This window comes from Bacillus rossius, chromosome 1 (assembly GCF_032445375.1).
Source record: "Bacillus rossius redtenbacheri isolate Brsri chromosome 1, Brsri_v3, whole genome shotgun sequence".
Classification (NCBI taxonomy): Eukaryota; Metazoa; Arthropoda; class Insecta; order Phasmatodea; family Bacillidae; genus Bacillus; species Bacillus rossius.
The window spans coordinates 140949824-140977162 of record NC_086330.1 but is presented as its reverse complement, the minus strand read 5'-3'; the positions used below and the strand labels follow the sequence as shown (position 1 = coordinate 140977162).

Here is a 27339-nt window from a genome sequence, read left to right as displayed (position 1 = left end):
AAATGATAAACTCTGAGCAAACTAATGTGAACTTGCTGCCAGGTTCAACACCTAGAATACACATGAAAGAGTCTGAATGCGAGGCAGTCAGTTGGTGCTGGATTCCAGAATGTGCCAAATCACAAATTACTGTACTGCATAAAAAAAATGTGAGAGAGTCTTTTAGTACTCGCTACAGATGTGTAACATCTAACCTCAGTATCGAGCAAATTCATGTGTTTTCATTTGGCAAATAAACTTGTAAAATGAAACTTGGACACATAATTTAACATAGAATTCTTTAGAATAATACAGAGCATGATAAATAATTAGTATTAATTAAATAATTAAATTGTGTTTTCTGCCATCCTTTCCCAGCCTGGCTAGGTTTAACCATTCCGAGAAAGGCCCGCAGTGGAAGTTGCCTTGAACCTTAGGTTCAATGGTGTCTTACCTCAAGGTGGAAAGTAGTTAGGCAGAAAAGTAGGCAGACTGAACAACCAGCTCACAAAATTAAAAGAAATATTTTGTTCTAGGTTAACTTGGGGGTAATATTTAAGTATAGTAAAAAATAGAAACTAACTCATTTTCAGACCATCATTTATATTTGATTTTAAAACAAACTTTGTGAGTATTACAGTATTACTTATAAATCTTCATAAACAATAAATAGAATATCATGGGTTACTTGTTACGGTACATTTGTTACTTGTTACATTTGGTACCTTAAATTTTAAAAGATGGGGCCCCAAAACATTAAATAAATAATTAACGTTACTTTAAATTACTTTAAATTTATGTTAGCAAAAAAAAACAATAAGAACAAACAAAGAAAATTTTATAAAATAAATTTAGGTAGGTTGTCCAAATCATTTGCCGAAACATGCTTCATGCGAAGTATGAAAACGAAGAATCACTTTCCTGAATTCATGAGTGAGTGAATCCCGTAGCCGTCAGAAAAGGTAGAGGAGAACATCCTCTACTCCAAACAAGAGTTACAAGTTGTTCATAGCATGGCCGGCATAGGAAAGCACTCCTGATCCATGACTCGTGGGCCGCTATAAAAACATTTCAAAGACTAATTAGATGATGAAATATTTAAAAATAAATGTCCAGCATGATTTCCAGAGAAATTTGCGAAAACTCACCCAATTGGCGGCTAACCAAACTTGAAATTACCGCATGGATGCGGTGGTAAATTAGAGCAGATAATTAACACTTGTTATTCACATGATGGTCGCCAAGAAGAAGGAAGGCACCATAGATGGCATTACACAGTTAACAAAACATTGTCACAAATGCACAATTTAAAGAATAGTTCCGAAATTAGCATAGCACACTGCATTGACCAAAATATAATAATTTAATAATTTATTAAACTATAAAATAATTAAATTGGTTCAGAGTTCTTTTCTTTGATTCTTGATGCACTTAAATTAGATAGTAATTATGTGATAATAAAAATACAATACAAATGGTTTGAACTAAACATAAAGACAAAATTACAAATAAATTACCCCCATAACAGAAATTCTTTAAAAAAAATAAACCAGCGTTCAGTTTGCTGAAACAAAAAAAAAAACACACAAAGAGTTAAGCAAAACAAGTGTACGCCCAGCTAAATGCTGCAAAACGGCACAGTTTTCAACTACATTTATTGATATGAATCGCATGTAGTTTCCCCACCCACCGCTAGAATTCGCTGCAGGAGCAGCAACCTCGAGTATCGAATCATTCGATTGGTATAGCAAAAGGTAAACTGTATAATGAAACTGCTCCAATAAAAGCAAAAAAAAAAAAGAATTGAAACAATACCAAACAACGGCTTTGACCTGTCTTTACAAGGAATTTTATTAAAATACTTCCCATCTTGTTAAAAATTCTTTAAATAGTTAATATTATAATAGTCCAGGATCCAGGGTCTAATTTTGCAATTGATGACTATCAAGCTAATTTTCCGTGAGTAGCTTCATTTTGATGAGACGCCCAACTTTTTCTCTTACAAAAATTTTTGATTGCGGTAGCGAACAGGGGTAGCAGGGATAAATTATGTTGATTTGACGATTGTCAAAAATTGATTACTAACTGTTTTTTTTTTTTTTGTTAGATCTCAAGATAATTATCTGAATTATTTGGAAAAATATTGGTCCTACAAAATGTATGGTTTGATCAAAGAGTCCCCTCCTTCCAACATGTATCGATAACAATGTCATCAAAAATGATTACTAACCAGCTAATTTTTTTTTTCTGTTGCTTAGTTCATATATATATAATTTAACAGTCACATTGTCCTACAGATTGCGTGGTACATTATCCCGGTCCTCCAATTGAATACATATTTGAAATTCATGAAATTAAAAATTTATCTATTTTCTGCATTTTGCTACTACAGCGGAGTCACATCGGTACGCATGCGCAGAGCATTGCTTACTGTGTATCAGGTATTCCACGTTAGTGTCGACCATAACAGTGCAAAGATTTTTTCAGTTGACCACGTGTTTGTCTCTCGAGAAATAATTTCAAGAAATGTTTTTTGTGCAGCAAAATAATTATAGTGTGTTTTTTGTATCATTTTTTTTTGTGAAAACTCTACTTTTCGAGATAAAAGAGAAGAAGTAAAGAAATTTAATGAAGACATTTGGCTTTCTTGCAAAACTTTATCTGCTCGAAAGCATCATCAACACAAATATTGAGATTTTGTACTATTTGAAAATTGGAATGACGAAATAATAGGATATCATTCCTCTGCCTATAAAGAATTTTGAGTGAAATCTAAATATTTGTCTTATGAAAGGTAAGTCAATAGAATATTTTTTGACTTTAGTTTTAAAATAAATTAAATATAATTTATTAAGTTCATATTTTCATGTTATTATGTAAAAAATATCAAGCATTAGTATTGTGAAATTATTGTTGCATTCTGTAAATAATTTTAGAAAGTACATGATATTTTACATATTTTCTTAATAAATTTGGAGTGTACTTTTAATTTTTTTTTTAATAATTTCTCATACACAGCACTGAGCCAGCTTTGACATCATCAGCATCTCAATCTACTGGAATTATTGATCCCTTGATATCCTTAATGTCTGCTTCAAATGTAGAAGCGGACCCATGCCATGCACTTCACAATTAGTTAATTAAATAATTTTTTGTAATTTTTAGTAATTGTTCATTTTTCAAAACAATTTAATCTGAATCTACTGTTCTTGGAATGATGCCATTAAAATTCTGTTTTCAATTCTATTCGTCTAAATATAAATCTCCTAAAAGCGTTTTGAAATAATTTATTTATTTTTTAATTATGTAATCGCTTTGCATGTTATCATTTACAGAAATTTTGACCAGAGTTCGATATTAATTGATGAATCCAGTAATATTGAAGATTTGGATAATACTGTTGAGGAGGACAATGTAGATTGTGATACGGATATACAAAGTTTTGGAGATGTTGAGTCAGCAAAGAAATGCTTTTTTTTTTGTACTAAAATAAAAATATAAAACGTAAAGGGCGACAAATATATTGTCGTAAAATTAAAAACAAAATACCCTTTTCTGGAAAAAATTAACAATTATGCTACAGAACTGGGTGATATAGAGATGTTACAGAAAATTCAAGAAGAAAATGACTCTGTTAACGATACTTTTTTGTCATATCCAGGGTGTCTACTGACCCTGGAAAACCTGGAAAACCTGGAAAACCTGGAAATATCAGGGAATTTTGTAATCAGGGAATAATCAGGGAAAAATCAGGGAATTTTTTTAAAAATCAGGGAATTTTTGTTTGGTAGGTTGTAGTTGGCAATACGTTTTTTGTTTATTGATCAGCTTGCATTGACGTGGCATCATGTGTATTCCCTCCCATTTTTATTTTTAAATGGCAAATAACGAACAGTTCCCACGTCCAAATTCTTTTATTTACCATCGGATTCGGAAGTGGCATCAAATCACGTGATACAAACTGGTTCAAGATGGTCTGTTATCCTGCTGACGTGACGTGCTGCGGCATGTGCTTCCCACGTTCAGATTATACCGACAGGTGCATTTAATTTTAAGTATCTATGGATGCCCTCAACGTAAACTGGACATTTTTGTTAGCGTTGAAAATACATATTACAGACACTTTAGGTGAAGATTCACCATCGTTGCTAGAAATTGGTAGCTGTGGGCTTCATACGGTCCATGGTGCTTTCAAAACTGGAATTTCTGTTACACAATGGGACGTTTTTAGTTTTTTGAGGCACAGTTACTATTTGTTTAAGCACATATCTGCAAGGAGGGCAGATTACATTAGAATAACTGGATCAGAGCTTTTTCCCAAGAAATTTTGTGCAATCAGATGGAATACTGCAGTTGCTGAGTGTGCCATGAAAATTTTACCCCACCAAAAGAAATTTGTTAGTGAAGTTTCTATTTCATCTCTCTCTTTCAGTGTAGTGAAATGTGCTCTTGAAAATAATCTTCTAAAAGTAAAATTGACATTCTTCCAATTTTTGGCATCAGAGCTGGAATTGTTTCTCACAATGTTCCAAAGTGAAGCACCCATGGCACCTTTTCTCTATGATTCACTGGTTTTATTAGCTTTGGCAGGAAAATTTTGAAACCAGAAGTACTGAAAAGCTTTAGGGAGAAACGCAATGTATCTCGATTGGATGTAGATAACCAGGAAAATCTATTGACTGCTAACAATATCAAGTTGGGTTATGCAGTACGCCATGCCATCAAGAAAGAGAAAGTACCAGAAAAGTCTGTCCTGTTACAGAAAAATGATAGGACTTGTCTAAAGGTTATGGTAAAAAAACTTCAAGACAAAAGTCCCCTGAAGTACAATCTTACCAAGGGAATTTCCTGCTTATGTCTGTCTGTGGCTTTAAATTCGGGTGTGAGGAAACAGCGTGTGAAGTACAGTTTAGAATGTTGTCTTCAAAACAGGTGGCTATCAGGACAAGAAGCTGATAACATTGAGTGATCATATCAGTTGGTATGTTCCTTGCAAGATTCTGCAGCACTGTTCTCGTCTTTTTCTCGAGAAGACGGGCGCCTTGATCACTTGTGGATGCTCATTCTTAAGGCATATACAGTAGCTTCCAAAACAGGCCTTCTAAAGTTTGTGAGGATGGTGTTGGTACTTTCCCATGGAAATGCATCATTGGAAAGAGGATTTTCAGTGAATTCTAATCAGCTGACTGAAAACTTGCAGGAAGAAATACTGATCGCACAAAGACAGATGTATGACTTTGTTCAACGCTCTGGAGGTGTAGAGCAGTATGTAAGAAATGCTAGTTGTAGGCGTAAGGAATCCCTGCAAACAAAAAGAAAAGGAAGCTACAGACAAGAAGAAGGCAGAAAAAAGAAGAGTTGAAGAGGAGATCAAGTCATTGCACTTGAAGAAGGCTCGAATGTTGGATTTGGCTCGTTCTGAAGTAAGTGCAATAGACGCAAAAGTTGAGTCACTGCGAAATTGATAGGAGCTTCCTTTTACAAATTTTTTTTGCAAAAGGAAGTGTGTGAAATATTTGTAGCAGCATGTTTTATTTGCCATCAATTGAGTCACTTTGGCCACGTTTGGAAGAAGGTAATTTTTTTACTAATTTAAGTAAGTTTAAATACTTTGAAACCCGTCAATGTAATATTATGCAATTTTTTTCAGTTTCTTGGAATGTCGTAATTGTGTTAAAGAAAACCTGGAAAAATTCAGTTTTAGACCTGGAAAACCTGGAAAAATCAGGGAATTTAATTTACTAGATCTGGTAGACACCCTGCATATCATAACAACTGTTGTGTGAATTATTTTGCCAAATACCAAAGGAAAATGAATCCACCTCCAAATAATGATTGGGCCATGAAACGAGATAGCCATAAAATTGCCAGAAAACGATTGATTAATTATATTCAACAAGAAGTTATTAGAAATCGACGAGTGATGTCATTAGTTCACTTGAAAGATTTTTATGCTGAATTTGTACAAGAAATGTATGAAACCGCAAATTTAGAAGCTAGCATATTCAGTAATCAAGCTCTCAAGGATTATATACAAAGTTAATTGAAACACAAAGTTTGATTGGTTAATATTTTTATATCATCTGAAGTAGATATTGAAGCAATTGATGATGAAGAAATCAAAGATATATTATTTAAAAAAAAGCACAAGATTTCACCTTGAAATATTGAAAAAATATATTGAAAATAAAAAAAAACCTTTAACAGATTTCATTGATAGTGAAGTATTAAATGAAGGAGAGTGCGATGTTCCAAAATGGTTAGATATATTTTGCACTACTGCCTTGAGTGGTGTTGGCAAAGAAAGCTGCAATGGGGTTCGGAGATTGTCTTCATGTTATTTGCAGGACTCTATCTACAGCATTACAAGAGGTTCTATCAAACGGCGGAAGGAAATTTTATTTGGTATAACCATAAAAAGCCTCACAGGAAGCCAAAAAGTCGTGGATATATTAAGCAGGCAAGGTTATTGCATCACCTATCCAAGTATACTGGAATTGGAGACGTCTGCTGCATACTCTTGTTCTTCTAATAATCAGTTATGTCCTTCCGGCATTCATCCAACGTCTATATTATCATCTGGAGTAGCGTGGGATAATTACGACCAATTTGTAGAGACAAGCTCTCGTAAAAATACCTTGTATGATACAGTGGGTATCATTTATCAAAATATTCCTACAAAAGAAGAGTTGAACATCATCTAAAGGAACGATGCATCTACAGAACCTCGACAGAGTTCATAAAATAACGTTTGTGATTTGTCTGGCCATAGAAAACGTTGGTTTGAGGAAGAGTCATTTGAAAATTTACCGAATGCGAAGCAAAGTCGTTCAGAATTTTGGCATAGTAGTGAATCATCACCTGAAGATCTACAAAATTTAAGTAATTTTCAATATGGATATTTTTAATGGGTACTTTCCCATTAATTACAAATTTCAAACATGCCTTTGTGGGTAGGATATAATGCAAAAATTTTAAAAGATGACAGTAGAATTCAAAAGGTTGAGTATCTAATGCAAATTAATGATTCACCCATGGATCCAGCAGTTGTAAAAGAGAAAATGTGAAGAAGTTTGCAAATCGCTTCGGAATGCCAGAAAAATTTCTTCAGCATTACTTACGATTTAGCTATGGTCAATATTGCTTTATGGATACAGAGTGCTGAGGATGAATTTCAGAAACTTTTTATTAATTTTGGACCTTTCCACATAATGTTATCATTCATTCATGAAAGCTATCGGGAAATTTGTAAGTGGATCAGGGTTAACAAATATTCTTATAGATAGCGAAATTTTGGCCAGTGGTTCTATCAGTTCGTTTTTAAGTGGAAAACACTTTAATCGGTGCAGAAAGATTCATCCTCTACTCTCTCTTGCTTTGCAGATTTTGTATTTGGAAAGTTTTTTACAACAACATGATCAGAACTTGGAAAATATTCAAGAATACTTAGAAATATTTAATGAACAACAGAATGATGACCCACAAATAACCAATGAGAATTAAAAAAAAAAAAATATTTAATAAATATGAAGAATATAAAAATGAAACTTTAAATGGAAAGCATGGTAAAACACCTCAAATTTATTTAATTAGTTGAATATTATCTTCAATCAGAATATAGTTTTCGTAAAGGTGACTTCAATTTGTTTGTACACATTTCACCAAAAATAACAAATGTTTTTTTTTCAATGGACAACCATAATTATGCAAGGTAATGTTTATTGCGATAAGTTGATAAATATTGAAGCGACACATCCCGGATTGCTTGATGATTGTCAAAAGAGTTTCTTGGACATTCGAAGAACAATGAAACCGTTTTCAAGAATCCTGGTTGATTTAACACTCGAGCAAACAATCAATGCTGATGCCGCTTCTAAAGCTTCTGGAATTATAAACGTTACAAACTCATTCTCTGCAAGACAAAAATGGTCAATTACTCATTTACTACGTACGAGTGTTAGATCAAAAGTGATGGAGTTTTGTGTTATTAAATCAACAGATGATATTACGAAAGATTTAAAAAAGTCAACAATTAATAAATCTACAAAAAATTTAGAAGTACTGATGTAACTAACAAAGCAGTACACCAACCCTTTTGCGTTAAAACTGTCAGAAGATCATCTTCACAATATATCGAAAGGTCAGTCTGTGAACGATGAAGTATACAAATTTTTATCATCAGTTGAAATTGAGGGTGGAAAACAACATAAATATTTCATTTCTGAGACTCCAGTAACTCCAGATAGGTTTGATAAAGCCATTAACAGAAATAAAATAATTAATTTTGAGTACAAGAATACGCAAAAAGTCAAAATTAATGGAAAAGTGAAAGAAGTTAAGATACAAAGAGATGTTTTTGGTCATCTACGTTATGCGTCACTAAAAAATAAAATTGATATAGAAAAGGCATTAAGTTATCCTTTAGCCCCTATTCTGTTTTCACTCTATCATACTAATGGAACAATTTGCAAGACCCCCAAATCTGTGGTTATTAGTGAATTATTAGCATAGCAAGCTAAAATTGTAAATCCTCCAGAAGCAGACATCCACTCAGTTGATGGATTTTATTTATTACATACGTTAAAGAACCTTCCAAACATTTATGGTAAAATCTTGAAGCATATATTAAAAATACTTACATATAATAGAAAAGAAGTACATATTATATTTGACAAGTACAAAAAAACCAGTATTAAAGATTTTGAACATGATCTGAGAGGTGAAGAGACACAGTACGACGTTATACGTAAAGACAATAATCGTCCCACAGATTTCTGAAAATTATTGAGGAGTAACAACTTTAAAAACCAAAAATGAAATTGATAAAGTACGGTATGAGTTATTTGAAAAAGGGTACTAATCGAAAAATGACAATGAAGTAATTTAAAAAAAAAATCCTAGGATATGATCCTTCTAGCTTGCCACCAACGAAACAAGAATTGTTGCAACAAATTAAAAGGACAGCATTAATCTCCAATGTATGGTGTAATGCACACATGCGGTGCCCCACGGAAAAATTGCCAGAAAAAAATGGATGGACAATAATTGATGGCAAATATGAATTTTACTGGTTTGATGGTCCCCAAAGTCCATCTTTTGAAGAATTGTCTACTGACTTACAAGGTACTCTATTAATACTATTGTTATTTATTGATTGGTTATTCAGCAATGTACTTAATTTTTTCATATTATTGCAGTCAGTTGTCACAGATGAGGAAAATGAAGGAGATGAAGATGAGAGTGATGGTAGTAGTGAAGAAGATGGTTTATCAGATGAATTTGATGAATATTAAGTTTTATTGGAAAATAAAGTTATTTAAATTTAGAAAAAGATGTTTTCACCTTATGTTATGATATGAATGAGGAAAACGAAAAAATGACAATTCTTGCTGGACTAATGATAAAAAAATCAGCTGGTTAGTAATCATTTTTGACGACATTGTTATCGATACATGTTGGAAGGAGGGGACTCTTTGATCAAACCATACGTTTTGTAGGACCAATATTTTTCCAAATAATTCAGATAATTATCTTGAGATTTAACAAAAAAAAACCAGTTAGTAATCAATTTTTGACAATCGTCAAATCAACATAATTTATCCCTGCTACCCCTGTTTGCTACCGCAATCAAAAATTTTTGTAAGAGAAAAAGTTGGGCATCTCATCAAAATGAAGCTACTCACGGAAAATTAGCTTGATAGTCATCAATTGCAAAAATAGACCCTGGATCCTGGACTATAAGTTTTCCCTTTGTCTCTATGAACATTGGTTTACACCATCCGCCACAGTATGGCAGTTCTGTGTTTACACTTTTCCATTCAAAGTGCCTTCTGTTCCATTTATGAAATAACTCGTACCAAATGCTGTATACAGAGAGCTAAGATGTTTACACATCTAATATACTAAACCCCTGCTTTGGACCCAATTTTTTGACAAGGAATTTTATTAAAATATTGCCCATCATGTTAAAATTCACAACTCTAAAGTTTCTCCTTTGGTTTTGTGAACTTAGGTTTACGCCATCCACCACAGATGTCAGCACCGGTTACACATTTCCGTTCAATGCGACTTCTGTTCCATTCTTGAAATTACTCCTACAAAAAACCTTATATCAAGAGCTAAGATGTTACACATTAAAAATTGGGGATTTTGGGAAATATATTGGTCATGGTCTATTTTGGGGAACCAATCGTCAATCGAACGTTTACAAGAAGTGATTTCAGAAAACGAAATCAGAATATCTGATATGGGATTCAAATACGTCTCTGATATGCGAGTCCAGTCTTTTACCACTAGTAGTTATCCCACTCTGTTGTTATCTAATAGATGTAACATGTCAATAATTAGTGTAAATGTAACCACTATGCCACTGAGTGCTGACTGCAATCACTGCCCCCTGCATGCTTACAGAGGCATGTAAGTGATAAGTAAAGGAAGGGGTGGTAAGTGGTCAGAGTGGTACTGCGAGACAGGGCTAGCCAAATAACAGGAGTACAGATTACGTCGCATGTAAATGCCTCTACGCTGAACCTGTGACTTTTCCCGCTAGACCATAATTATAATTGCCGGTGTTTTTGAGGTTATACTTTTTTTAGGTGTGTTGAGTGTGAAATTTTATTTAGTATGCACCAGAAATGCAATGAAATAAGAGTGCATTACACAATGGAAATTTAACAGGTTGAAAGGCCGATGCACATGCACGCAGAAACTGCTGTACTTGATGTTAGTGATACTATCCTGGAATACATTTTGTAAACTTGAATATTCATAACAATATATAATCATAACTTAAAAAATACCTGTTATTTACTAGCCAGGAATATTGTGTAGGATCAAACATGGTGCCAAAGATATTTAACATTTTATTGTGTTTTTGGTTCTCTAATGCATTACGAACATGGCGCTATCTTTGAAGAATTTTTTCATACTAAAAGTGGCAGCCCAATAGATACATTAAAACAAAATTAACTTGTATCATTATAAGATATATATTATAACACTAAGTAATATGTGTGTAGATTTGTTTTTGCTTAAATGACAGAAATCAGTCTGTAAATACAGTAAAACCCCGTTTTTACACTATTCAAGGGGGTGTATGAAAATGTTGTAAAATGTGGGAATGTGTAAAATAAGGGAAATGTGTAAAATTCCTTTTTTTGCCCGAAGAACTGTTATATTATAAGACCTAAACACATTGTACTCTGGTATACACATAATTATTCATTATGAGTGTCTGACACACAGCTAAAAAGGGTTATTATATTAACACTTAAGTCCCATACTATATATATTCTGTAGAGGGTAAAAATTGGCACAGTCTATGTACATACTTCCTTACTTTAACTAGCAATTCATACTAACATTAGACATTCATAAGCTAAGAATATTAATAAAAATAATACAGATAGTAATAAAAGTTTACTATGCAAAAGTTTAATTTTTAAATGTAAAAAAAGGCAACAACTCATACAGTCTACCTACACACACACAAGGTAAAGTCACAACTACATACTATATTAAATTCCAGTTTACAATTACTACAATATAGGTTATGAAAGAGGTTTAAAATTAATTTCAGTAAAAGCAAATAAGTATGTATAGGTTACAAAAAAGAATTTACAATTATATCAACACTATGTGAAAAAATCTGAAATTTTTGTTTGCTTTAATTGTTGGCTGCTTAGTTCTTCTATTTTTTTTGTCTATATGGTTCAGCTGGTCAAACAAACTGTCAGGACGGTTTAACCCAGAAAAAATGTTTCTCAAAACAGAAACTGCTTCGAGAGCTTCATGCTTGTGAGGCATAGGGATTTCTTCATCTTCATCTTCACCACCATCATCTTCTTCAGGTTGCTGTTTCCTCATGTGCGAACTGACAATTTCATCAATTGATTGTACTTCTGTTGTTTGCACATGACTGTCAATATTGACAAAGTCGCTGAACAAACTGCCTGTCTGAATTTTCTTCCAGTCTTCTTCCTCTATGCTGCTGCCTGGTTCACTGTCCTCATTTGTAGACACTATTCTGAGCTTGGGAAACCTGCCTTCCTGAAACAATTTGGAATTGTTATTGATGCAACTTGTTTCCATGCATAGGCAATTTCATGCACTGCATCCAGAACATTGATTTTTTTTTCTTGTGGATTTTTGCCAGCATCCAAGAGATTCAACATTTTTTGGACAATCCTTTTCCTGTATTTTAACTTGAAGGCATGAATGATGCCCAAGTCCAAAGGTTGAAGCTCACTGGTGCAGTTCGCAGGGAAAAAAACAAGCTGTACATTCCTTAAATTCAAGTTTTGAGGGTGAGCTGGGCACTGGTCAAGAAACAGCAAAATTTTTCTTCCATTAACACCCATTGATGCATCCAGAGCACGCATTTGCTGTTCGAAGATTTTTGACATCATCCAGGCCTTTTGATTTGCCAAATATTTTGTTGGCAAAGTTTTTATGTTTTTAAAACACCTTGGTTTTTGTGCCTTTCCTATCACCAATGGCTGAAGTTTCTCACTGCCATCTGAATTGCTCATTAGCAAAACAGTGAGCCTTTGTTTACTAAGTTTTCCACCATGACACTGCTCCCCTTTCAAACACAGTGTTTTGTCTGGGAGTAGAGAATAAAACAGGCCTGTTTCATCCGCATTAAAAATGTCTTTCGGTGCATACCCTTGTATGTAATTGGGTAACTGCTCTTGTTTCCACACTTCTACAGTTGTAGAGTCTACACTTCTACTTTCACCACATACTGCTTTATATACAAGGTTATGTCTTTGTTTAAAACGGTCAATCCAACCATCGGATGCACGAAACTCATCTAATATTCCTAGCTGTGATGCTATAAATAGTGCCTTTTCTCTTAACAAAACACCGTTTATTATTGGTACATTTGAGGACCTTGCACCAACAAACCATTCCTTCAAAAGTACTTCAAGTTCCTCGTATGTCGATGCACAAACGTATTTTCGCTTCTTCGAAAAACTTACCACACTGCGATGCACTTTCTTCTATCATGTCGCGATTTTTCACAATTATGTTCAGTGTTGAAATCGGGATGCCTAACCTTTTGTAGCAAGGTTCAAACCATGCTAACTGCTACCATTTTTTGTAGCAGCAAACCACAGTCTGATTACCATTTTTGTTTTGCTGGGTGGATCTTTAGGTTTCACCAGTTTATTAGAAATGAACAAAAACAAGGTGTGATTCCGTCTGAAATATAATTACTCCATACTGAGGAAACTTATAACAGATACAAGAAAATATTAATGTACAATATTAATTACATTCTTAAACAGCTCTCAGGTATATTCAAAAAAAATTATTGGCCAGCCGTACATGGAATTATCAAAAGTTTCATTTACTAAAAATACATAAACCAATAAAAAAAAATACAAATATGTTTAAACTATCCCAGTATATATACTTAAAGTCCAGAAATTATGTTTATCTAATTAACTGCATCTGACGTAATTTAAAGAAAGTTCAGAAAATGGTCAAAAGATACAGAAGCACCAGAGGGCGGGGCTTCGTTTCCCGGAGATCATGCAGGAACATGATGCCAGGGCGCTTGTGTCCTGTTGTGGAAGGGAGATGAAAATGCCAATTCGGCGTCCGGCTCTCGGACCCTGTCAGACAGGGGAGTTGGCTTCTGTTTACCAATGCGTCGCCAGCCAGGAACTGGATCCCGCGATTACGCGGCTGGGCGCGGTTGATTTCTTCATTCCAAAAAAAATTAAAAGAAAAATAACTATTACATTTTGTACTACGCAGACGGACTAAACTACTTGAAAAAGATTATAGGGATAGCATCCCTTATTTAGTCGACTACATAGTCGGTTGCGGCCGGATGGAAGTCTTGCAGTGTCTCGTCGACTCGCCGATAATCGCAAAATGGTCCGTCTGCAGTCGCGACGCGAAGTGACCTGCGGAGAACCGCGTCTCGTAATTAAAAGTAAATCTTGAATCAAAAGTGGAGGGGAGGGGGCTGGGAGTCCGGACCGAAAGGTCCCAAAGTTCCCCGAGTGATCGTCATAAAAAAAACTCTGACTGATGTCTCGAAGTTGGTAGCACTGGCCGACTTTAGTGCTACCTGTTGAGAGGTGTCTGAAAATAAAAAAAGAATCGACTCGCCCAAGGCGTCTGCTTTTCCAAGGGAATAAAGGGGCAGTCAGGTGCTACACTCTGGCGGCCTACAGGGTAAGTTGGCTGGGCGGTTAGCGAGTTTGCCGCTAGGTATCGTGTGCGGTCCATCTTGGCACACACATTTTTTATGCAAGGCGTCCTTGGAGACGGTCGCTGTCTGCTGGGGTCTCTGACCGGTCATTGGTCTTAGATGAATTCTTAGAACTGAAAGAGAGGTGGGTGGGGGGGGGGGGGGGGGGGTAAAACGCAACGACGCTGGGAACAAGCGTCCATGACGTGCTTCTCGAGGAGAGAACCTAATACGTATTCGTGACGGTAAAGGCTATGGTCAGCTCGTCTCTGAGAAATGGTAACAGCTCGTCCAGAGCTGCTGTAGGCGGTTTTAGTCATGAAGTGATGTAACGTTACAGGCCTGGGACGTGCCTGTAAGCGAGGGAAATTTTAAACTGGCTGCCAGCAAAGTCTTAGATCTGCAAAAGATCCTATAGGTCTCTGGGAATGGTGCTTCAGACTACTGGCACAAAGTTTAACTTAGGGGAGTACACCAGCCTAACAAAGTGTAAATCGCCCTTTAGTAACCAAATTATAGAGCAAATAAAATTTCCAAAAATAATTTAAAATTATAATAAAAATTTAAAACAAATTGTGTCGAAATGCCTAATTTCCGGCACACTCTCAGCGAGTGAAACACGAGTACTGACATGTTCTTCCATGCACTTTAAAAACTTAAGTTTTTCGTCAATCAATAATGTTTTACGTTTTTTACCTGTTGCCATCTTGTTAAAAACACAGTAATTACAGGGGTAAAAAACGTTTTTCCTTTCACGATACTGCCGACCACATTGTCAATAACAGACTTGACAAAGATACATGCAGGAAATCCTGAATGTATAAGTTATTGATTAACAGTAGGGATTTCTATAAACTATAGCACTAGCGTCACGTGCTAACGTTCGCGTGAAGTCCATGATTATACCAGTGTTGGCAGCCTGTTAATACCGTTTTTAATAGAAGAGAACTTCGAAACATTGACGAGATAAAGCGCTAGTGTTCCCAACAGCAGTTAGGATTTTGTATTTCATACAAAAGTTATATCTTCAAAGGTAAGACGTCCATGACAAACACGGGAATAACGAATTTATGTAGGTCATTGCAAAAACAAACAGCGTAAATAGCGGGAAGTAGGTTATGGGCTTGTTGTAATAAACGGGAATTAATTGCATTGCATCAAATGAGGTTAAAACGGGCCCAAAAAAAATGGTGCAAATAACGGGAAAACGTAAAAAGCGGTAATGTAAAATCGGGGTTTTACTGTACTTCCTACAAACAAACCTTAACCTTATGGAATTGATTCAACATGTAAGATTTAACAGTAAAAATTTCATCACGAAATTCTTTTATTTTTCATGACGTCAAATATATTTAGGCTAACAATTTCTGTGTATCTTCAGTATGACAAACGCTGCACTACCTCTACATTTCAATGTTAACCAAGGATTGTCAAAATTTTAATGTGTATGTTTTATGTTGTCATTATATGACTATAAATAATAATATAAAGTATTAAAGGGTAGTAGTACTATGTTTACTAAAGAAATATATACGGATGAATCACACGGGTCCATCATATTTTTGAGATTTCATATTTTCACAGATGGCAGCACCATAGTGACACATTTCCGTTCTAATAGACTCCCGTTCCATTCACAAAATTACTCCCACCAAATGCCTTCACAGAGAGCTAAATTGTTTACACACCAAAAAGTGTGTGTCAATGAAATACTTTGGATCATGAAAAATTGCTGTTTACTTGAAATATTATAACCATTTTGGCTTAAAACTGCAGAACACTTCTTATTTATGCTTTCAAATATTTTTTAAAATACCAATGATGTAGTTTTAAAAATGACTAGAGATTGGTACGAGACACGAAAAATCGAGCTGAGTCAAACAAGTAGTAAAAGCTCAAGTACTTTATACTCGACAGGACGAGACTCGACGACCTTTCTTTATAACTCGTTACATATTTGACATGTGCAACAAGCATAAAATCACGTAACATTGTTTTACAAACACATCCCAATGTTATGTCATATTTATATTTGTGCAGTTTTCTTTAAGAACACTGCCCGAAAAAGTACAACATTTCTTCTGCAATTTGTGTTTTAAAACACTGGAAAAGATGTTATTTTCTCCTGTGTGTCAGAGATTTGTAACACAGCATACTAGCATTCATTGATAATATTTTGTCTCAAATTTATGTTTTTTCTACTACAGCAGCGATCTATAGAGAATATTACACCATTAATCTTAATATCTTTGACTACCTAGTAAAGTGGGTGATGCATAATTTCTATAAGTGGGGGGATATAATTAAAAGTTATTACATATTTCACATATAGTGTAATGCTATTAAAATTCTTTAAAAGGAATTTTTGTTGTGATGTTTGATGTATTGCCGTTTTTGAAGTCAAGACATTCTTTTCTATTCGAAAATGGCAGAAAAAAAAGGAAAATAATTCAGAGGTAATTTTTTGTTATTTAAATTTTTGGTTTAGGTAAGATTATACTTTATGTGCATGATATTTGCACGTCCATTTAATGACACTGAAAAAGTACTTGAGTAGATAGCGTTTTTTTTTGAGGGAAAATGTAAGAAAATTCTGAAAAATGAATATTTGAGTACAAATATTGCTAGATTATGCTGTAAATGAATTTTTTTTTAAAGTGACCGGTTTCTTAAAAAACTTTTAGTCAGGAGGGTTGTGAAGTTTAGGGAGATATTCCTGAAGGAAAGTCATTATAAATTCAAAATTATTGTGTTTTTACTTTGTTAATCAGTAGATCACTGTTTTAATGAGTGGTTAGTTTAGGTTCATGAAAACAGAGTGAAATTGGAGAACAATCGGTTAGGGTGGGATAGCTACATTAAGAATACATTGACACATGAATTTATAAGGTAGCTATTTTAAACCTTAACTATTACTGTTGTATGTAATTTTAATATAGCTAACAATTTTTCAGTATTTTTAATGTAGCTAACACAGCCAACCATACTCATTATTTGTAATGTAGCTAACCTAACCTAACTACACCTACTACCTATTTAAATAGGTGAACTACTGGTAACCTACCTACTTCATGCATCACAATGCTCTTTTAGAAAACATGTTCAGAGGTTCAAAAAAGAATATTGGATTTTTTCCTTGGAAATTCGCTCTCCTTAAAAATCCCACCTAGAGAAATTATAGGGTTAAAATTATTATAATGAGGAAAATATTGTTTAACTATTATTATTATTATTATTATTATTTTCTCATATTTAATTCACTTTGCCACACAATTTTCCTTAACTTCAAAGGCTTTCACTTTTACATAGTTTACCAGAATTCATTGGTGTTTAATTCAAAAAGAAATTGTAAATAGGTTTTATTGATAGTTGTATTTTATGTTCACTTGACACATGACTCACTCTTTGCAGACATATATCCTCCTCAGACCTGAAACTATTTCCTCAAAGGAAAACCTAGTTTTTCTTTAATTTTTGTGTTACAAGGGACCTCAATAATACAGAAAAAATTTTGGTTCCAATATTTTTTTATTTTAAATTACCAAAATCATATGTCCTGCTATTTGGACATTGGAACATAGTTTCACTAGCAGCAATAATCCTTAAAAGCACTCGTGCAAGCAAAAATTTACAAACAATATTTTAAACGCAACTATAGAAGACACATACATCAGAGCATTTTTAACACAAATAAAAAAAATCACAGAAGGACACGTGTGATTATAAAGAATTCAAAAAAAATTGTCTAGAATTACTGCTCACAATGGAATACAACATGTAATACTAAATGCAACTCTGCCATATTTTTGTTTTTAGAAATAACTTGAACTCAAGAAGAACCATGATTATTATTAGGAATGAAATTCAAGAAAACACTGTCGTGAAGGTGAAATACGCAGAAAAACATCACATGCCAAACATTTGAAACGGGGTTTTCCAGAACAGTTCTGGTTTCTGCACCTCATGAACTTGTTGCTGTCATTTACACTGCAAATCGGTAAATGTTTATTTCCTGTCAACCGCACATCCTTTGTTGGGATCGCTACACATCTCCTTTTCTTTGCAGGCTCCCAATCAGATTCTGTTTGCTCTTCAGCATTTGTGTTCACTTGAGATCCTTTAGCCCCTATGCCCAGTGATTCACCAATATACAACCTAAAATCCAGGAGATCCATAACTGCAGACTTCTTCTCACCCAGCGATACTCTATCTCGCACATATTCTTTCCAAGCATTTGTAACAGCCAGGTTGATCATATGAAAAAAAGAACCTGACAGTCCACTTCTTTGTACGCATGCAGATTCTGTAAAAAGAAATAAGTCTATCACATAGGTCTACTCCTCCCATTGACTGGTTGTACTGAAACACTGTATTAGGACAATCTACAAGGATGTACTTTTTCTCTCTCTTGTTCCACCGTCGTACTTGTGTCACAGGTTGGGCACCAACAGCAGTTGATGCTAACAGTACAGATTTATTATCTCTCCACTTGATTAGAAAGATCTTAGAATCTTCACGAACTAACTGTTGGAAACTGCCCCTGCCCTTTGTTTCAAGTTCCTTGTCGGACAACAGTTTCTTCGTTAGATTTTTATTTATTCTGTTGGCAGAAATGGTACCTGTGCCTCCAATATTTTTCGTTAGCAAAAAATTCAATAATGGCAAAGAAGTGAAATATCTATCAAAAAACAGTGAATACCCTTCTGGAATATCAATAGCTAACCTCTTCACAACAGACCCACCTATTCCCAAGTGATAATCAAGCTTGCCTTCGGGCATGTGTTTTTACCTTGATACACAAAGAAATCATGAACCACACCATCACGAGATGCCAAAACGAAGGATTTTGAGACCAACAGGGTTATGCTTACCTTTTACAAACTGCTTCAACTTTGTTTTACCTGTAAAATGTATCATTTGTTCATCTATAGATAACTCTGAGCTCAGGGGGATCTGTTTACATATATTCCTCACCACATTTAAAATGGGTTGAACTTTCCAAAGACAATTATTTGTCTTTTCTTCTTCTGTAACAGACATATTATCCACCAAGTGCAAGTAATTTCTGAGTGTAAACATTCTATCACGTGGCAATTGTGTGATCGAAGGAACTTTCAACCCATATCTGTAATACATTTTTAACCTTGGGAGACGTAAACAACCCATGGCAATGTGAGCACCAACAACCTGTTTGTACTCTACTGGTGTTGTGCCGTCATAATTTATTATTATTATTACTACCCGCGTCGGGAAATGAACAGTGTACTCGGGTGTAACAAGCTGTCAGGTTAGCTTGCACAACACGGTACCTACAATGAACGTCACGTCAGCCGGCAGGACTGACCTTGGCGCGCAGCGCCTTTAACTAGGGGTGTGGGGGGGAGGGAGTATCTTGTCCAGCGGACACGTCTCTGTTGATAAGCCACGCGCGCGGGCTGAGTTGCGTGGGCGGGCAGCCAGCTGCCTCACAGCGCGCGCTCAAATGTAAACACAGAGACTGAAGTGCAGCAAAACTTATGATAATTTTAAAATTCAAAGGTTAATTTAGCTACTATTGTATCAGCGGACAGTTCACAAATTACTTACTACAAAAAGATTCTAAGTGACACAAAAAAAAAATATAAAATTTTTTTTTTATTCAATTTTTTTTTTTAAATTTTAATTTTAGGTATGACCTTTCAACTTAGGTATGCCTATAGACGTAACCACGCTCTGCTACCATTTTGTAATACCCCAAGTGTCTTAAAGAATAATTAAGTAATTAGATAAAAAGATTTGGAAACTCTGAATACTGGGGCCCTCAATTAATAGCTATCAAAGTCAACATCAGAGGCGACACTAGGAGTAAACAAAGAAAATTTAGAGACTCCCTACGAACACTTGGGAGAAAAAGGATCGTTATTATATATTAAATAAATAAAAACAACTGTTACATCTATAGACTTCCTTATTTTATTAAATATTGTTCTTTCTTTTTTTTTATAGATTAAATTTTCCTTAGTAACATCTGTTTTTCATTGATAAGTGATCTTACTTAAATTCCTCACAATTACTCTTATTATATTATATTCTTTGAACTTATTTACTATCGGGCCGGCCCTGAATGTTTAACAAAAATAACAATACTTAAGAACATTAATGAAATCAACATTGGTAACTTTAAGGGTTGTACATATAGTCCTTGCAAAACATAATATAAATTTCTTCTCCTCGACTTGCTTTTACTGTCCGCTGTCTTAACTGGGTTACACTATTTTTTTTGAGTTCGTAAATAGAATAATAGAATTATGCGGGTATCATCCGGGGCTGTAGGTAGACGGTGATCGAGGTAGTAGGTCTAAAGATGGTGGATTCTGCTCAGGAACCGACTCCAGTGGGTCCTGGCAGAGGATTTTGGCTGCCCCAAACTTGGAACCCTGTCTGAAACAGAGGTCCAAATTCTAAAGAATTAGACCTGTTTCCAGACAGTATACTTAAATGGCGCAAAAGGCCAATAGAAGGAAAATTAAAGGGGGGGATGACGTCAAGACTTACCAAAACAGGGTGTTGGTCTTGGCGCTCAGGAGAGGGCGTCTCGTCTCCGAAAACCCGAACCACGATGCGCGGTAAACACGGAAGTCATCATGAGTTAAAAAAAAATGTATATATATAATTTAAAAAAACCAAGGTTCTCTACTTTCAACTAAACTACTGACTGGTTAATATTAATTTTAGATAGGGACTTCATCCCTCTAGTCTAAGAAGACTACATAATATACGATGCGATGTCGATGATTCGCCGAAGATCACAGTTACAAACGGTACCAGTCAGTCAGGAGGCGCGCACCGAAGTAAGTTCAGAGCGGGATATCACCAGAATATCATAAGCGCGGGGTCTCTAGAGAATGGGAGGGGGGGTAGGCTCTGAGCCGAAAATTACCTAGTCCACCCGAAGGTGTCCGGCATAAAAAAAATTAGATCTTACTGGAGTGACTGCGCGACTGAGGCGCTATCTTTTGGTGGCGAGAAGAAGTACTAATAAATCGACTAGTGACCGACGTAAGTGTCAAGCTAGGGGGTAATGGAGTAACCAGTGGTGCCACCTAGCGGCCAGAGACATAAGGGGGAGAGAGGTTGTCGTTACCTCCGCGCGAGCGCTGGTGTCGGCGCTGCCGACGCCCACAAGTGGCGTTAGAGACCACAGCCGTCGCTAGATGTCGTTAAAGTGCAGAATCGTAACTGCGGCTGTCAAGCCTGAGATGGCCTTGACTTCGGTTAACGTACCCGTGCGGTCGTCGCTCCTGGCTTCTCTTCTGAGAAGAAAGGGTGGGTGAGCAGGAGGGGGATGACTTCAAAAAACGCATGGTCTGTGGGACGCAAGGCCCACGGGATCCTCCTGTCGTGTCTTGCTGCTAGTGAACCTTATACCGATTCGTGACAGAGTTAGCAGGGCTCAGCACTGCTTCACAAGCTGCTCTAGGCAAAAGTGGTCACGCGAAGAAATAAAGTTACCGGCCCTCGACGTGCCTGGAGGTGGGAGAAATATTAGCCAGAATGCTAGCCTAGCATGAGGCTGGGAAAGAAAATCAGCTCGCCTCTGAGAACAGAGGCTGAGGGCCTGGCCGTAAAGAAATAAGATGAGTAAAAAAAAATAAATTTCCAAAAATATTTAAGATTACAAAATTTTAAATAAAACGTGCCTAAATCCCTAATTTATGGCACAGTGTCAATTTTAGTTGTTTAGTTGGATTGTCTTGCATGTGACGTCTGTTACTTTGATCTGAGATTCTGTTGTAAAAGTCGTCTGGAACATACTGCTCAAAATAATTGAGGGGCGTAAAAAACTTCCTGTTGCCAACTTCCCATTCTTGGTTCCCTAGCAAAGAGATGTATGCATCAAAATACTTGCAGTTTTTCCAAAGCATGTCTCTTGTTACTTGGCCAATATTCTGTTCTTGGTTGACCTAAAAATAAAATAAAACTTTTGGTAAAATCTACCATTGCAAAAAAAATACTAGGCCTAGACTACAGTCTAAAAAGTAAAAGTAGAGAATACAAAATGGCACAGTAACTAGAGGCTGAAACCTTATTCATGTTTTATTCATAAATACAATAAATTATTTTCTAAACATTTTTCTATTGACAAAATTGTATAGTCCACTTTCATCCATAACAGGCTACCATTTTGTGAGTACAGAATATTGAAGATTATTGGTTTTTTACGTTCCTGCCAGTACTACAATAGTTATACATACACTTCGTCAATAGCAAGAGTAAATTTTGCTGCACAAAGCTGCCCCAGGCAACTTGCAACAGTAAACACAAACACTGTGCAAAAGTGGTTGATGTGATGTCACTTCCTGTTAAGAGAAACAGGGTGAACCGCAGATTTGTGCAGATGTCTGGTTTCGTACAGCTTGTGCAAATTGGGGCATGTAAGAGAAATGAACCCATACTTTCATCAATGACAATCACCACTCTGGCTCACATTTGCCAAAATTTAGAAAACTATTTTTACTCCACTACTGACCAAACATTAACATAAACTGGATAATTATATATCAAGAAACACATTTACTTATAGGTAGTTCATCAGATTCACTTTCTGATTCTGTTCCAGAGTCATTGTCGCAAAATGAACTCAATGTTCGTCTCGGGCACATCGGGTACATAATTTGGATCAGCATCATCATCATCATCTATATCAATATCACTATCCTCTAGTGCCTGAAGGATGCCATCATTCACAAAATCTTCTTTCACTACAACAAACACACAGAAATTATTTTTTTTAGTTGAAAATGTATTTTGAGATTATATTTTTTATAAACAAAAGCAGACCCCAGTGTCCAGGCTGCTGGACATACATTTAACACGCAATGATTACAAACATAAACACAAAGAAATGGATACATCTCATATTCAGGATGTAGAGAAAATATTCAAGATTAGAGGTCAATAAGCACAACATTTTTTTACAGCGGCTAAATAATTTATTTTTACCTTTTCTCCTGCGGTTGCATGAAGTTCGTGTGCCACTAGTAGACGCCATATTTGAAATGTCAGTGTAGCCAACTAAAACTCTACACAACACGATGCGAAAAATTCCCAGCTGAAACAAGTGTTCAGTAAGCTGGACAACTGGTAATTGCTTCTGTTCTTTATCTTGCACAGAAATACTAGCAAACATAAGTAAAAACTGTCCAGTCTGCTGTACACCTGGGCTGAGGAGGCTATGAATTGTAATAGAATGCTAATGATAAATTTACATAAATACCAGGACAATAAAGTTAATCTCTAAAATATCTGCAATACTCGAGCTCTGCTCAATTTTTAAGAACTTGACTACTAAAAATTTATCAAGTCTTGCTTGACTTGACTTGACTCAAATTATTACTGGACTTGACTTGACTGGACCCTAAAATTTGCAGACCAAAAAATTTGCATTTTCCATCTTTAAAAAGAAATTAGTTTTTTTTTTTCTTCAGGGAAACTGAAAATTTAAGTAAATTTCAGTGAAAATCTGTAACAACCTTAGCTGGTCAAAAACTTTTAAGTCTCATGACCATATTGTAAGAATTTGCAGGTACTCTCGCTGTGAGGCATTACCTTACATAAGTAAGCTTGCTTGTGCTCACTGTACAATTAATTTTTTCTTTTGAGTTTTAAAAGTATTTGATTAATTTTGAAGGTTTTTATGCTAGCACTTCTAAGTTATTTCCTTGGAGTGGAGCAGAAAAGGGGGGGGGGGGGCATATTTGGCATATTGTGATCTTCGTGATGTGTAGAAACCCTTTACAAATTGTAAGGTAATTTACTTTTGTAATATGTACATGTTCTGCCACATTCTTTATATAACTGTATAACTTAATAGTTTGTTCTGTAATCTGGTATGATATTTGTGTGAATACCTGTGATTTCGTATATTCAGACTATGTAAAAATTCTATAATTTTGAATTGTACTGAGAGAGTTTGGATTATTCATTTGATGCAAGTTTTTCTTTAATTTCTTTCCTTAGGAAAACAACAAAAGCCCAAATAGAAACAAATTTGTTACACCAAAGTCACCTTCTCGTAAGACCAAGTCACGGATGTCGAAAACAAATTTGAACAAAACAAGTTTCAGTGACTTGAACGAAAGGAATCGCAGTGAGAAGGAAAAGTCTGAAACCATAACTTCATCAGAGAGCAGACTCATTACCAACACTTCCATGCAAAATGTGGCACAGAAGGCACTTTTGCTACAAAAACAGTCTGCTGGTAAGTGTTGTCCCAAGCCAAAATTTTAATTCAACAGTTTATTTCATATTAACACATTACATTCTAATTTCTCGGAGAGGGGGGAATGGTTGTGAATTGTTAGTAATTTTGAAAATTTGGTGAAACCATTGTTATTACATTACTTCTTGTAGATTTATTTCCCCAAATATGATTTTCAGTTAATTTTACTGTGTAGTGAAGTTATAACAATTTTATGGTGTATATATTCTGAGGTCCTTTTAAAATTTTTATAACCAAGATATTTTTAGTTGCTGCATAGAGTTTTGTTAATGTAAAAATTTTCTGTGACTGGTTGTAGGCAGATTGTCCTTGAATGTTATATAATGTAAAGCCTTTCCATTATTAGCTTAAGCTTCAAATTCAACTCCGAAAAAAAAAATTGAATATTTTTAATGTAAAGCTTTTCCATTATTAGCTTAAGCTTCAAATTCAACTCTGAAAAAAAATATGAATATTTTTAAAAGAACTGGAATTTATTTGGCAATATTGCATTTAATTTAATTTTTTTAATGCTTTATTTGCAAAAAATCTGGTTACTATATTTTTTATTGATGATTAAAGGATGTCCACAATCTGGAAAGTTAGGGAAGTTTGAGTTGGTATGGGAAAGTCAGGGAATTTGCTTGAAATCCCAAATAAGTCATTTAAATTCCCAAGTGATAAGGAAAAATGTCATGCTCCATTCTGCCATCACCCAGACTTGAGAAAGCATTTATTTTCAGATGATGTTTTAGAGCGTAGTTATACACACTAGACAGTGAGTGGCATATGCAAGGTTCTGTTTAAACTAGGCCAGCTACGGAAATGGTGAAGGCTGAATTTTATTTATTTCTTTCAGAAAATGGCAAAATAGGTAAGTTATTTAAAAAAAATATATTCGTCAGTAAAATTTGTAATTTTAGTCATGGAATGTCAGGGAAATTTTATGAGAGATGTGTGGAAACCCTGGATTGTTACTGTGTACTTGACAATATAGAATATTATTGTCTAACAAAGTTCCACGTATTGGTTCGCCGACACAAGAAAGGTATGTTCAGAGTTACTTATATTTATAGTGACTCATGCCAAGAGCTGGTGCCAGCAATGTAAGGCCTGGTTTAAAAACGATGCAAATGCAAGAATGCAATGTAAGTGGTATTCAACTTCTATCTTTCTTGCGTTTTGGCTTGTGATTCTGACGGCCATGTTAGAAGTAAAGTTTTCCAGAAACCGTTACAGACGCAGATGTTTGGTGCATAGGAGCCTACAGTGAAAGAAAATAACACTTTTAAATCAAATTATTGACAATATCTTTTGTTTGAACCGTTTTACAATTTCAAGTTAAGGGTTGACGATGTGTTGCGACTCGCATGCTTCATTGCGTGTTGGTCGTTGTGACGTGATCGCCGCGTAGTTTATAAACCTGGCCCCTGCTGTGAGCGCATGGCTCGTGGTTCGCAGAGGGCCTGATGCAGCTGCTACGTGAGATGGGCACGGCCTACCTGCACCTGTCGCAGTTCAACTGCCACAAGGCCATCGAGTGCCTCGACAACCTGCCGCCGCAGCAGCGCAACACTGGCTGGGTCCTGTGCATGCTGGGCAAGGCCCACTACGAGCTCGCTCAGTTCAAGGAGTCCGCCAGGTGGGTGACCTGTCTACCAATTATCTTGTGATCATTGGCAGATTCAAAAAATAAATAAAGTTTAAGATTTTTGTTATAATGTTATAGCAACTTACTTAAAGGACACAGTAGGTTGGAAGTCAGCTGCAACATTGGATCTTTTCAATACATTTATTACACGATTGTAAGTGAACACTGATTGACATAACCACGCTGCAACTCTACCATACATTTTTTTCAGAGTTTTTCTGAAGCTGATCTGCATAAATTGTTCACTTGTAGGATAGTAGTTTACATTGTCTCTTGCTATGAATTGTAATATTGAAGCAATATTCTGGTTTCTTACTGATTCACACACTGATTAAAATATTCTATTAACTTATATTACTATCCATGAATTATAATATTACAACTCTTCATGAATTATCATATAATTTTTTAGTACTCTTGTAGAACATGTATTAAATAAATAGTTCACTCATCCTTCAATAACTTTTATCACAATTAATTATAATTTTTTACCACTCACCACCTCCGGCTAGCTCAAAATTAGGTGATGAGTGAACATACAGGTTGGTAGCAGGTCACGAAGTAATTCATATGCAATGTTTTATGTATTACTTGTTTTTTTTATTCATGTAAAAATCACAATATCTTCTGTACAACAGAACACAAAAATTAAATGTACATATGGAAAAGAAAAAAAACACGTAGACTCTTCGTACGAATTACATCCTGTGGTTGTGATAAATCACATTACATTGCCCGGATAAGTTCCGGGCAGCGACGGCTAGACAAAACCCTTTTCGCCTCGCTGTGGGCTTTGCCTACGACTACGGTCAAAAATAAAAAAAAAATAAAAAAAGAAAGTTATAATTTATCAAAATGTCCGGGGGAAAAAAGTTATTAGGCGTTGTCCGGACCGTAGCCGCAAAGTTGTATTTTAACAAACGATCATTACTATGTTACTCAAGCCATCGTCCGACCACGACCTCTTGTCACTGTGCTCGGACAATGACTAACTATACAGCCTTCCTTCCCTTTGTGCGGGCAGTGTCCTGGGCTCGCTGACGTGATTCTCAGCCAATCACGGCGCATGGCAACAGAAACTTCCACGAAATGCTTACTTCTGTTCCCACGACCCAGCAATTTTTTCTCTTTCTCACACTCCCGTGTAAAACAACGTGTAAAACAAAGCCTCGGTTTTGGAAATAATGTAGGAGAATTACGTCAGCACGCCTTCCCACACAAAGAAGCCAGCAAAAATAAAATTACTTGAAAAATAAACTT

The 27339-nt window shown here is 35.4% G+C and overlaps 1 protein-coding gene across 2 annotated transcripts in view; it reads left to right on the top strand.

The window, feature by feature from the left end:
- Window positions 1-27339, top strand: part of LOC134546226 (cell division cycle protein 27 homolog) — a 106986-nt gene that overhangs the window by 31780 nt on the left and 47867 nt on the right. For both annotated transcript variants that reach the window (XM_063388859.1, XM_063388858.1), the window contains exons 8-9: window positions 24188-24428; window positions 25890-26070. In XM_063388859.1, the coding sequence (XP_063244929.1) occupies window positions 24188-24428; window positions 25890-26070 (422 nt within the window). The remainder of the gene's footprint in view (window positions 1-24187; window positions 24429-25889; window positions 26071-27339) is intronic.